At 37.7% G+C, this 14,205-nt stretch overlaps 1 protein-coding gene across 2 annotated transcripts in view; it reads right to left on the bottom strand.

Annotated features, from left to right (window-relative positions):
• The window catches only part of ASAP2 (ArfGAP with SH3 domain, ankyrin repeat and PH domain 2), a 258,558-nt gene that overhangs the window by 48,263 nt on the left and 196,090 nt on the right, over positions 1-14,205 (bottom strand). For both annotated transcript variants that reach the window (XM_069064804.1, XM_069064803.1), the window contains exon 16: positions 11,007-11,101. In XM_069064804.1, coding sequence (XP_068920905.1) covers positions 11,007-11,101 — 95 coding nt within the window. The remainder of the gene's footprint in view (positions 1-11,006; positions 11,102-14,205) is intronic.

Genomic DNA, 14,205 nt, shown 5'->3' with positions numbered 1-14,205 from the left:
CATGATACAAAGGAAAGCAAAATCTCTCTTCCTGCCCTCGAGAAGCTCACATTCTAAAGGGGCAGAAACAACAGCAGCAGCACAACAGCTGGCATGTGTGCATATGGCTATGTAAATAAAAAAGCATAAATGGGAAGCAATTTCCAAGGGAAGAATAAAGGAGGCAACTGGGAAAAGCCTCCAGGAGAAGGAGGGATAGAGCAGGGTCTTAAAGGAAGTCAGAGAAACTTAAGAGGAATGGTGGCAAAGAGGCAGAACATTCCATACATGGGGCCAGATGGTGAAAAGTCAATCATGAGAGGGAGTGTTATATGGGAGGAGTAGCAATTAGGAGAGCACAGCTGGACAACAGAGGGCATAGAGCAGGGAAAGGTGTTAAGACTGGAGAGGATTCACGTGTTGAAGGCACTGAAATGCTCATCTTCAGTTATCTCATAGTCCCTGGAGATGGGCACTTACTGAAAAGCTTATAAAACAGTGAATATGGCATCAGAGAATCTGGGTTTGAATCTCACCCCTACCCATGAGCACACCTGTGTTTGGTTAAGTCAGTTACTCTCTCTAGGCCTCAGTATCCTTATCTTTAAAATGAAGAGACTGTATAAGGTGATGTCTAAGCTCCATTCAAAGTTCTAAATTCTGTGAAAACCTGTCAGAAAAAAAAAATGAAATCTGGTCTGCCTTCTCTTTAAATAATATCTATCTTCAAAATTTCTCTCCCTCCAGTATTCATCAATATTAGGATTTTTCCAATGCACAGTTAATATTATCTCAGAATCACCAGGGTCCAATATGAAATGTGGGCAGATAAAGAGGTCAAGCCTTCTGCAAAAGGCTCTATTTTAAAAAGGTCAACCCCACCTTTCATAATACAGCAACTGGACCATTATTCACTTGTCTTCTATTAATACAGTATATGCTATTTCAATTAGGAAGTTTTTTTTGGGGGGAAAGGGAAGGTGTTTGACCAAAACAAACCACTTCTGCTTTCAAGAGTGCCACGTCTCTCTTCCCTGTTCATTCTCATTCATTTGTCATAAGTGGCTCAGATACTCTGGGACAGAGGACTGGGGTTCCTGTAATGAAACGTCAAACCCCTTTACCCTCAGAACTGGCAGGGCCGTTTATTTGCAATTCCCTTATGCACATATCACATTGCATTCTATATTCATTACTTGTACATATGAAATGTTCCCCAACTAGATTCTAAACTCCGAAAGAGTAGGAACCACTGTTTCATCCAGCCTTTGAATCTCCTTTAGGCCCCAGAACAAAGTCTTGCACACAACAGGTACTTCATAAATGTCTGCTGAATGAAATAAGCAATCCCAGTTTTTCCAGGTTAGTGTTGGCTCCCAGGTCAAAGATTAAAATTCAGTCCTGTATGATGCTTGAAACCACTCGAAGGAATCTTTTGAGCTGCTCAAAGGGAATCTGAAACAACTGGAGATCCTGCATTGTCTTCTTCCAGGGTCCCTGCATTAGAGCCAGTGCAGAGACACAGCAGTGTTGCTGAAAGTAAACTGGACCTCCTGGAGTCAAAGGACATGCCAAATGGCCCTGGATTTTCTTTTAAGGATTTGCCAGGTCCCAAAATTGCTGGCACTCGCTTTAGCATTTCCCAGAAGAAAATTATCTACAAGAACTGCTTGCCCAGCTGGAAAAGAAAATTATTTTAATAGAAGGCTAAAATGAGTTTGCAACCTTAATTCCTAAGTGCTGGACAAAACTTTTGGGAAAGCTTTCAGTCTTTCCAGTTCTGAAAGTATAATGTGTTCCAAGAGAGGGCTCTTCTCCACCAGGTTCTCTCTTAAATATGTAACCTGGCTTTTAAATAACAAGATTTCATAATTCAGCGTCACTTTCCTTTTTATCTTTCACCTCCTAATCAGGGTATCTCCAGGTTTTATTCCTGTCTTCTGCTCTTCACCAAAGGAGGGTTCTCAACTTACTCATTCTCATGGCTTTTAAGTATTTATCAATACCTATCCAAAACAGGGCTTCTTAACATCGGGTCTGTAAAGTTAGTTTTTTTTTTTTTTTAAGCAATTGGGGTTAAGTAACTTGCTCAAGGTTACATGGCCAGTTATTTCTGGGTGTGGTGCTGAGTGTCTGAGCCCATATTCGATCCCAGGTCATCCTGACTCTGGGGCTGGTGCTCTTACTCACTGTGCCACCTGGCCGCCCCTATAAAGTTAGTTTTAAAAAAATATTTTGATAACTGGATTTTAACGTAATTGGCTTCCTTTGCAATCTTATGTATTTTATGCATTTAAAAACATTATACTGAGAAGAGGTCTATAAGGTTCATCAGACTCTCAAAGAGGTCCATGACACAAGAAAATGTGTCTAAATGGATGAGTTCCCTAATCTAAACCCCCAACTTTCATCTCTTTTAAGTTTCAGATCCACATCTTTATTTATTTATTTTTAATTTGTGGAATAAAACAAGCATTTCCATAATAAGACCTCATAAAAGAAGATGACTGCACATGAAACTGCAAATCTATTATGTACAGATTGTTACTACTTTTAAATATATAATAAAGTTATCATGTAAATTTTTTCTTTTTTTTTCTTCCTCCCACCCTGCCTTAAAGATGTCTATCATTAGACAAAAATATGAATATATAATATATGTAAAATCATTCTACACATATTTCTATTTATCAGTTCTTTCTCCGGATGCAGATAGCATCTTCCTTCATAAGTCCTTTTTTTGTTAATTTGGGAAGTTATAACAGTCAAAATGACTTAATTCACTCAAAGTTGTTCTTGAAACAGTATCACTGTTACTATGTATAAAATGTTCTCTTGGTTCTTCTCATTTTGCTCTAATTTCCTACAAGGTAATTTTAGGTTCAACAAATCAAAAACTCAACATATCTTTTTTCCCCCAAAGAAATTACCACAGGTGGTTTCTCTATTTTTGCCAGTAATACCATCATTCTTCAAGTCACCTGGTCTAAAAAATCTCTAGGATAGCTTTTAATCCTCTTTTCTACCCGTTTCCTCATCTAGTTATCCTAACCTATCAACTCTGTTTTACAAGACACACTCTTCTAAAGAGCTTTCCTTTTCATTCTCATGACCAGCATCTTATTTTAGGTTTTTATTGCTTCATTACTGGATTATTTTGAGAGCCTCCTGGCTGTTGCTAACCATACCCCCTCAAGCCCCTCATTAATCCTACACACTGCTGCCAAATTAATCTTCCCATCATGGTAATTTTATTGTGTCATTTCCTTGCTCAATAGCTTCCTATCATGGACAGTATAAAGTTCCAGCGTCATAATTTCACCCTCAGAACCAGACTTCTAAAATGCATGAAGCATGCATGTAACATTCTTTCATTTTTCAAGGGTATACATCATCTTCCTGACCTCTTGAGGGTAAAGGCCACATTAATATGCATTTTAAAAAACCCTCTACAATTCTTGCTAAGCAAAGAACACATGGTAGGGGCTCAGTAAATGTTTTTAAAGGTGCAGTGGATAGAGCACTGAGCCTGAAGTCAGAAAGACTCATCTTCCTGAGTTCAAATCTGGCCTCAGACACTTACTAGCTGTCTGACCCTGGGCAAGTCACTTAACCATGTTTACCTCAGTTTCTTCATCTGTAAAATGAGCTGGAGAAGGAAAGAGCAAACCATTCCAGTATCTTTGTCAAGAAAACCCCAAGTGGGGTAATGAAGAGTTGGATGCAACTGAACAACAGTAAACATTTACTGACTGCCTGATCTATGTACTACATGAAACAGACCTGATGATACTCAGAATTCTAACTGACTGTGGCAGGAACTCATAGGAGATAACTGGATTTTAGTAAGGTTGTTCACCACGTTGCTGTTATTGTATAATAATGGCCCGAGGACCATTCACCTTCCTCTTGACCAAATACTGACAATCACCAAGATTTCCCTATATTCATTAACCTGGGCACTGGTACCTTGAACTCCCTCAAAGTTGATCCTAAAAGAGGAGATCCATGAAGGCCTGACTCCACCCTTTGGTTTCTTAGAGAAAGTTCAGTGAATCATTCCTACCACTTTCCTTGAAAGGTTAGGCTTGCCAGGAAAAGACTGAATGTCTTTTTTTTTTTGGAGGGCAATTGGGGTTAAGTGACTTGCCCAAAGTCACACGGCTAGTAATGAGTCGAGTGTCAAATGTCTGAGGTCAAATTTGAACTCAGGTCCTCCTGACTTCAGGGCTGGTGCTCTATTCACTGAGTCACCTAGCCACCCCAAGACCGAATGTCTTATCAATCAATTGGATATGATGATACAGACTACATCACTAATGTCCTCCTTCAAACCCTCATCAGTGCAAAGAGATGACTTTGGTATATGGAAGGCTATGCCAGTGTAGCAAAACTCTGATCAAGTCAGTTAACAAGCATTTATTATGTGCCAGACACTATACTAAGCATTGGGCATTACAGAGAAAGTAAAAAACATAGTCATTGCCTACAAGGACTTCACATTCCAATGAAAGACATAACATGCAGACTACTATGTACATACAAGATACGCTGAGTGCAAATGGAAGAAAATCTCATTGGGAACAGAGAGGAGAACAAACAAGGACCCCCTGTAGAAGGTGAAGAAACTAAGAACAAAAGTGAAAGAGCAGAGGATTCCAGGCGTGGGATCTAGCCAATGAAAAGTCACAGAGGCCAGAAAGCCTGGCATGCGAGAGGAAGAGAAGACCCCTGTTACTGATTATAGACCATATGGGGTGGAATAAAATTAAGAAGACTGGAAAGGTGGGAAAGAGGCAGGTTGTGAAGGGTTTTAAGTCCCGAAGAAAGAATTTTATATTAGATCTTTGAGTTAATAAGGACTGACTGGGGTTTGAGGGGAGCTGGGAGGTAAGAAATGGTGAGACTGGAACCTCAAGAAAATCACTTTGGGATCTGAGTGGTGGGTGAAGAGAAGGGAGGACAGGTTGAAGTAGGTTACTGAAATAGTCCATGGGTGAGGTTACAAGGTGCAGTGGAGAGAAATGAGGAGACAGAAGGGAAACAACCACAGGAGATGCTGTGAAAGTAGAACTGACAAGAGTTGGGCCCAGACTGGACAGGTGAAAGTGGAGTGAAAAAGAATGCTGACATTGTGAGACCTCTGGTAGGTCCCATTCAACTTAATGGACTTTAAAAATGCTGATATCCAAGGACCTGTCTAGAGAAGTGTGAAAAGGTTCAGTCACCAGTGGGTTAGTCGACAGATAATGAATTATTTCAGTCATGACAATTCCAAAAACCAAAGCATAAAGAAACTGTGAGCTATATTGGTGGAGAGAATTCACACACCACGAGTCCTTGGGAAGTTCAGCTACTATCCAGAGTATACTTTAAAACAAAGACTTCAATTCAATAACTATGTATTGAGCATCTAATAAATATGTGCAATGCAGTCAATATGCATTTATTGATCGATAAACGTTGTTGTTAAATCATTTTCAGTCATATTTGACTCTCCATAACCCTATTTGGGCTTTTTCCAGGCTTGCCATATCTTCTAATTTTATAGATGAGGAAACTGAGGCAAATGGGGTTAAGGGACTTGCCCAGGGTCACACAGCTAGTAAGTGTCTGAAGCCAGATCTGAACTCAGGTCTTCCTGTCCCAGGCCCAGAGCTCTATCCACTGTACCACTTAGCTACCAATAAACATTTATTAAATGCCTACTGTGTACTAGGCACTGTGCCAAGTGCTGGAGGTAACCTGCTAGTCTAACTTCAGCTAAACTCTGGATACAAAAGAGGATTAGATAAGGAAAGGTCACCTCCTAATCACACAGAAGCAATGACTCTGACATTTTAGACAGTTGTGACTTTTCCTCTTTCTGATTATTTGCCACACATAGACTCAGCACCCCCAACACTCCATCAGGAGGTTCAAAGAGGCATCTCTGGCCCACCCGTTAGCACACTTGTTCTGAGATAAGGCTGGAAACAGTATGTTTATTTCCTCAGTGGCAGTGATGAATGAGTTCATTCAAGCAGTGATGGAGGTGGGTGGTTCATTTTCAGTACACAACCCCTTTAAAAGAGGTTTTCATCTTGAAAATGAGAGAACCAAGTGACATTCACAACAATTCTGGGCAGAATGCCCGAGTCTTACTTTTGAAAAGTGTTTATTAAGTGACTACTGTATGTGCCAGGCCCCATGCTTGGTGCTGGGAAATACAAAGACTAAAGTCAAATAGTACCTGCCCTCAGAGAGCCTTCAGTCTAGTCAGGGGAAACATTAAGCATGTATACAAGGCATCCCTACAAAGGAAAAGATGTCTCTGCAGGTATACACAAAAAAGATGGAAGATAAATGAGAGGGAATAGTAGCTAGAAAACTAAGGAAAGGCTTCAAGTGAGGCACTGATTCCCAGCTCACAACATGTGAGGCAATGGTCTGTGGTGCAGTAGAAAGAGAGCCAGGCCTAGAGTCAGAGTTCAAGTCCAGACTCAGACACTTAGGAGTTGTGTGACCCTAGGCTAGTCACTTAACCTCTGTTTGCCTCAGATTCCCCAAGCATAAAATGGGGATAATAATAGTTGTGAGGTGATAGTTGTAGAAAGTCCTTAGTGAGTACTACATAAATACTTATTCCCTTCCCCGCTGTGTGGGTGACTCACCAGGCCCAATACTACAAAACTGACAACCATCTTTGCCAAAGCTTGTGTAGAAACAATAGATTACCGGATACCCTGGGGTAGTCCTGCTGTCCAAGTTTATGCTACTCTCTATCTGAGCAAGAACACGAGCCCATCTCTTCAATATCTAAAACTAAGAGTAACACCAACTCCCCTCATGTCTGCATGTGGCTCTTTTTTTTTTTTTTTAAATAATACAAGAAAACAAATATCTCCTAAGGATTGTACAACTTTGAGGAAAGATATGGTTCCTGCCTTCAGAGAATTTGTAGTCTAAGAAGGAAGATGTCACCAACACAGATGACTATATATGGTTAGTATGTAATACATACATACACATATACCTATATACAAACACATACACAAGTGCTCACTTTTTTTTTTTAAAGGCGATAATCAGGGTTAAGTGACTTGCCCAGGGTCACAGTTAGCAAGTATCTAAGGCCAGAATTTGATCTCAGGTCTTCCTGACTCCAGGGCCAGTGCTCTATCCAATGCACCCCCTTGCTGCCCTGCTCCAAACCCATTTCTAACCATGAGGATCAGGAAATGTTTCCAAGAGGCTGTGGTATTTGATTTAGGATTCAGAGATAACAGGGAGGAACTTAATGGGTACTACTTACAACATAGAAAATCTATTTTGGAGACAACTTAATTACAAGCTGCTTTCAGATTAAAAGCTGCCAAAACCATAAACCATTAGTTATTTTGAGAGGCAGTCAACTGGATCTGTGAACTATCCATTCACCTAGAATCTAAACATAGTCTACTTCCTCTATTGTCATGTAATAAGTTATATCATCTGAGCACAAAGTATCATAACCAACTATTTTTTAACTTAGCCTAGTGAGTTACAATTTACTGTTATGACTTCTGCCTTGATTGGATCAATACTAGAATTACCTACTTGAGCAACATTCTTTGCCTTTTAGAAAAGTATAGTTGAGGATATCATTATGAAATATCTTATATCCAAAGGGCCACAAGGAAATTTATTGCTTGAGTATAGCCCCAAGGGAAAAAAAATTTCTTTAGGTGAATTTGTCCCATTTTTAAAAAACAGAAACTTCCCTTTTACCTTAACTCCTAGCAAACTGGTCTCTTTTGCTTTCCCCTTGTCTTATTAAATTCATCAGATAATTATTTTAAATTAATTATATTTACTTTTTATATTCCTATGACTGTTATTTCTACAAATTTTACTTCCCCTCACCAATGAAACCTCCTTTGTAACAAAGAAAAACACTTAAGTAAAAATACCAGTGACCATATCTGACAATGTGTACAACATTCTGCTTCAGCAGTTTGCCCACCTCCCTGCCATGAATAAGAAGAGGTATGTTTCATTATCTGTTCTCTGGAAGAATTATTGGGTTTTTTTTTTTAGCTACCCAGTCTTCTATTCTGATCTTTTCATTTACATCACTATAAACAAAAAATGTATGTGTAGAAAATGTAGTATTATACATCATATACTTATAAGTATATGGCACATTATATATGTATAAAATTATAACATGGAATGTTATGATATGTTTGTAAATATATATAAATATATGTGGATGTAATACAGTGCTCTCTCTCTCTATATACAAACTATATACAGACATATATAAATATGTTTATTTTACACTGTATCAGTTCATATAAATATTCTCATGTTTCCCTGAATTCCTGCTGTCATTTCTTACAGCATAAAAATATTCCATTACAATTATATTTACATACCAGTTTTTCCCAGCTATTCCCAATCTCTTAGTGTTTACTTTTTTTTCAGCTCTCTGCTCCCACAAAGAAAGACCATTATGAATCCTTTGGAATATAATGGAACATTGTTCCTATCTTTGACCTTTTTAGATTTATGCCCTGTAATGGAATGCTATGTCAGGGGCAGTTTAATCACCTTTCTTGTGCTATTTAAAATTATCAGAAAAGTAGGACAAATTCAAAACTCTACCAACAGTGTTTGAGTGGGCCTGTCTTCTCACAGTCCCTCCAACATTGACTGTTCTGATTGGCTGTCACCTGCCAATCTGTAGAATATGCAGTAAAATGTGTTGTTTGATTGAACATTACCTTATTAGTTATCTTTAGTGTGTTTTCACATAGTGATTTCTAGATTTGTAATTATTTTGAAAACTATGCATATATTTTTACAACTTTTCATCTGGGCTATAGCTCTTGGTCTAATACATTTGTATCAATATTCCTATTTATTCTAACTCCCTTACCAGGATATTTTATTGATGCACAGATTTTTTTTACAGCTTGACAGTTTTTCCTATTTTATCTTGACTAACTTATACAAAAGTCCTTTAACTGTAGAAACTGTTTCTTTTATCTTTTATGACCCCCTCTTTCACTTATATGGTTATGAATTCTCCCATTAGACACAGTTGTAAAAGGGTAGCATCTCCTATGTCTTGTTACCTTTTTTTTTATGTGGCTTTTTATATTTAGGTCAAACATCTATTTGAAGCTTATTTTAGTAAATGATGCAAATGCTGGTCTACGGCTAATTTTTACAAAATTGTTTTCCAGGTTTTTTTTCCCTCCAAGTTTGGTCAAATAGGTAGTCCTTCCCCAAGTAATTTGTGTTATCTCCTTAAGTTTATCAAATGCTAAACTACTGTTTTAATTTGCTTCTGGGTTTTTCTTATCATATTTGTTGTCCAGGTTTACTTTTCTGGTTGTCAGTACCAACAAATATTAATGATTTCTACTTTATATTATAATATTAATTATGATAATATTATGTCCCCTTAATATACTTTAAAAAAGTTATTTTACATGAGATTCTAGATCTTACATTCCTCCAAGTGAATTTTGTTATTGTTTTGTCTTAATTTATAAACTATTCCCTTTGATACAGAATTGATACACAATTATCTGTAATTGATTTAGGTGGCAATGTTATTTTTGTTATATTCGTACAATCCAGCCAAGATCACTGAATCTCTCTCCAATTATGAAGGTCATTATTCATTTCTAAAAAGGCTGTTTTGTGTTTTTTTTTTTACATTAAACTTGCATGTGTTTTGGTAGCTTAAGTCCCATATGTTTTGTGTGTCTTGTTATTATTTAGCAAATATCTATTACAGGTGGGCATTATATCATGCATTACCTCAGTACACTAGGAGTTTTTATCACTAAAAAAGGGATCAGCTAGAAAGAAGTCACCCCAGTTGCAGGGATTGTATTGCATATGAATGGGTAAGTGACCTCTAGTGACTAGGCAGGATATAAATTTTAACTACCACCAAAATAAAAGGCAAAGACAGTCCAATCCTTGCTCACTTTGGTCCAAGTCTTTCATCCCTCAAATATAGTAGGATGCTTAGATAATCTGTACTCTGTATAGCAGAATCATGAGAGCAGTGCTCAGGGTTAAGCTCTTCCTCACTAAGGGGAAGGAATGACTAAAGAGGTATAAAAGTTCAAGTTTTAAGTTTTTCATTTTATTTTGTTTTTATCAGCAAGAGATAAAGATTACAGAATAAAGAAGAATATATACTTTTTCAAAAAACAGATTTTTCTTTAAAACAAAACCCTCCCCAGCATATCTGCAGGCATACACTGGCAAAGGAAGGGAGCAGATATGTGACTTGTATCTATGACAACTAACACCCTCTGAGACTCAGAATTTATGAGGAGAAAAATGCAAAAAGAAAGTGACTGATGAGGGCAAACAGCAAGAGACAAAAGGCAGCATATGTGCACATACATACAGCCAGATGATTAGAGAAAAGACCACCTTAATCTAGACAGAGAAATTACTAAAATGGCTTGTGTTTTTGCCACCTTCACCTTTGTTTAAGCTACCACAAAGGACATATCCAAGTGAAAAAAAGTTTCTGAAGCTGTGGCTTCAGGATCTTTGACAGAATAAGGAGCCAACTACCCATGTTTAATTCCCTAAAACAAAAGGTCAGAACTGCTTATTTCAATTCTTTAAGGCAACACATAAGGCAAAGAATAAGATTTCAAAAGTTTAAATGAATAAAATTTTAAGAACTAGAATGAAATTACCTAGGATTATAAAAGATGGTAAATGAGTTGCATAGAAGATGATCTGCTGATAAAATGATTACTGTTGTATGTGTACTTCTTCCAATTTACCACAACCACTTCCATGAGTCTATGACAGCTATTATTACTACTGATTAGCCCTTATATATGGTCTCGATATAGTGCATAGCAGGTTAAGCAAGAGGGCAGAAAATTAACAGGTGTCTTTCTGAATATCTTCAAATGGGATAACATACCCCAAAGATATCTCCTTAGCTCCAATGGACTGAGATCTGATGCAGTGCACAATTAGTAATTTTAAATTGAGGATAGCTATTTTGCACTTACATGTCGCTGCTTGGATTAGGCTTGACAGAATCCTCAGCTGGCAGACAAAATTCCATAATTTCATTAAAACCTGCATTCCCAATATTCTTGGCAAGCTGAAAAACAAGAGTCTGCTTTCAGGACACTCAATTATTAATACACTTCACTGTCACACATTACTTATACATTTGATGGCTTACTTAATGGTCATTAAAAATAAAGCAAATAAAGTGATTAGCCTTTAATGAAGATGTACAAAAATCCAAAGCCCAAAGGTACCCCATAAACTCAGAGAGGTCTATTATGTGGATTACTGATGAGATGCTTTTACAAAATGTCTCTTGGATAAAGTAAGCAGATTCCCTGAGAGTCCTGGGAGGCATTTAAAATTCTTTACAATCTGCTCCCAGCCTACCTTTTTAGCTTCATATACTACCACTCTCCTACATGAATTCTCTAATCTCCAGGCAAACCAATCTATTCACCACTCCACAGATGTGCCTTGTTCATGCAATCAGCACACCAAATCCCACCCTCAAAGCCTATCAAAATTTTGTTTAACTATATTTTTCAGATAGAAGAACAAGCATAGGAGTTGGTACTAAAAAAGATAGCTATACTACATAGTAATGTTCAATAAATATTAGTTGATTGGAAACCACTGTGGCCTTAGTTTTTAAATTTTAAAATGTATATGTGTATACATACACATTTGTGTATACATGCATGTACATATGTTATATGCATATTTCTCCCCACAATGATCAAATACAGTTTGCTATAAAGGAAAAAAAACCTGCCAGAAAAAGAAAATGCATGTCATTTCCATAGAGAAAACTATCATTACAATAGGAACAAATGGCTTCATTTTTTGGTAAAATATTCATATTCCAAGGAAACTAACCCATACACTACTATTGCACAATTAAGGGGTTATTGCAATCATCTTCAGGTAAATAAAGGGCATGAGGAGACACTCTCTATCTCCATGAAGAATTGAAAAAGAAGAAATAGGCTTAAGTGGCAAAGGGATTTAGGCTAAATAAGTCAGAACTTCTTTGACAGTAGGAAATGTTGGCAAACAGTAAATTGAATTGTGGAGGAAAATTAGGCATATCTCTTAAAACAGGACAAATCACAAGAGGAGATAGTTTTGCATCCACTCAGCAAGGAAACAGGTGATTGACTCAATGATTCTATGACAACAGAGCCATTTCACCTGCAACTGGCAGGAGACATTGACAGGAAAGGGTCAGAAAATAAAAGTCGCTCCTTGTAACTGTGCTTTATTTCTTACTGCAAAGTAATGTGGAAAGAGCCCTGGCTTTGGACACTGAATATCTAGGTTCAAATCTGAGCCCAGCTATTTGTTAGCCATGTGACCTCAAGTAAATCAATTAATCTTTAAAAAGTTTCAGTCTCCTCTTCTGGTAATGAGGATAAAAATATCTGAGCTACTGCTCTACCTCATGAAATTGCGTGAGGAAAGCAATTTATAAATGTTCAAGTGTCACATAAATGAATTAAATTTCCCATGGTTTCAAGTCATATTGTGATGGTACCAATCAATGAATGAATATTTAGTAAGAACCCACTATGTGACAAGCACTGTCCTATGCACTGGGGATGAAAATAGAAAAGTGAGGGGAAGCGAGGTGGCACAGTGAATAGAGCACCAGCCCTGGAGTCAGGAGGACCTGAGTTCAAATCCAGCCTCAGACGTTAACCCTAGCCATGTGACCTTGGGCAAGTCACTTAATCCCAATTGCCCTCCAAAATGCAAAAAATATAAATAGAGAAGTGAAACAGTCCCAGTCCTTGCCCCTTTAGAAGCTTATATAATCTACTAGGGGGTACAAGTAAGGTGTGTACACACACACACACACGTAAGTATATATAAGATATATAATCAAAATAAATACAAAGTGGTTTAGGAATTAGGGCACAAAAAACTGGGAAAATCAGGAAAGGTATTTAAGCTGAGTTTTGAAGGGAACAGGAATTATGAGGCAAAAGTGAGGAAGGATATAGACACAGGAAATAGCCTGGGCAGAGGCATGGAGAAAAGAGAAGAAATGCTATATACCAGTTATCCCATGTAGCCCAGTTTGCCTAGAGTATAGTGGGTGAGAAGTGCATAGAAGTAGAAATAGCCAGAAAAGATAATCTGGGGCCAAATGGTGAAGAGTCTTAAATTCCAGAGGTGTGAGGAGAGAGAGGTGAGAGCCTGACACACTTATCTGCATTGTCTACATAATAATGCAATCTATAAGATCTCATGCTGTTGTTTGTCCTTTGTTCTCAAAGAGGACCTTGACATCTAGGAGGTGACATCATGACATGCCAGTGAATTGAATTTTAGTGAGGGAGGGCTGTGTAAAGTCACCAGTCGCATTTTCTCCTCTGGAGCCACTGACAATACATAGATCAGGACAACTGAAGATGGCCCAGGATGCACTGGGGGACTTGGACCTTTTCAAGCTAAGGTCTTTAACAGACCTCAGGTTGACTGAGGCAATGCCTGTTCAGTGATTAAGGCTTAATAATAAATGAGGCAGAGAATAGCCTCTTTACCTAGGAGGACCTGATAGTTCCCCAACAAAAAGGGTAGAGAGAGAAAAGTAAAGAACTAAGGACAGAATCCTGGATCCTATCCAAACAGAGGCAGTAGATGGAAGAGGATCTTGCAAAAGAGAGTGAGAAGGCAACATGACTAATATGTAAATATGTTTTACATGACTGTAGATGTATAATCTATATCAGATTGCTTGTCATCTTGGGGAGAGGCAAGGGCAGGAGGGAAAAAAATTTGGAACTCCAAACCTTTCCAAAAAAGAATGCTGAAAACTGTCTTTACATGTAAATGGAAAAAAAATAAAATTTTGTTAAATAAACAACCAAAAAAGAATGCACAGATACTAACAAATATAAAACTTTCTTATTTCATTAAAAAAACATCTTTTCCAATTGAGAGAGGGGGAACAGAGGAAGAGAGGAAGGGGGAGGGGGCTCTGTGAGAAAAGTAGGTAGAGAACAATGACAAAGAAATTCAGGGAGAAGAGATCACCAGAAGCAGAGAGGTAGTCAATAGTTTCAAATGCTGATGTGGGCTAGCATAGCCTCTTGATAAAGAGGTAACAGATTCAAGATATAGGACAAGAAATAAATTTTTGGACATAGCTATATAAGAACACTTTACTATACATATCTGTTGCAAGGG

Source organism: Petaurus breviceps, unplaced genomic scaffold (genome assembly GCF_028583685.1).
Source record: "Petaurus breviceps papuanus isolate PSGF00001 unplaced genomic scaffold, PetGlider_PUasm1.0 90644, whole genome shotgun sequence".
NCBI lineage: Eukaryota > Metazoa > Chordata > Mammalia > Diprotodontia > Petauridae > Petaurus > Petaurus breviceps.
The sequence above is the reverse complement of the archived record's forward strand: the minus strand, read 5'-3'. Positions and strand labels throughout refer to the sequence as shown.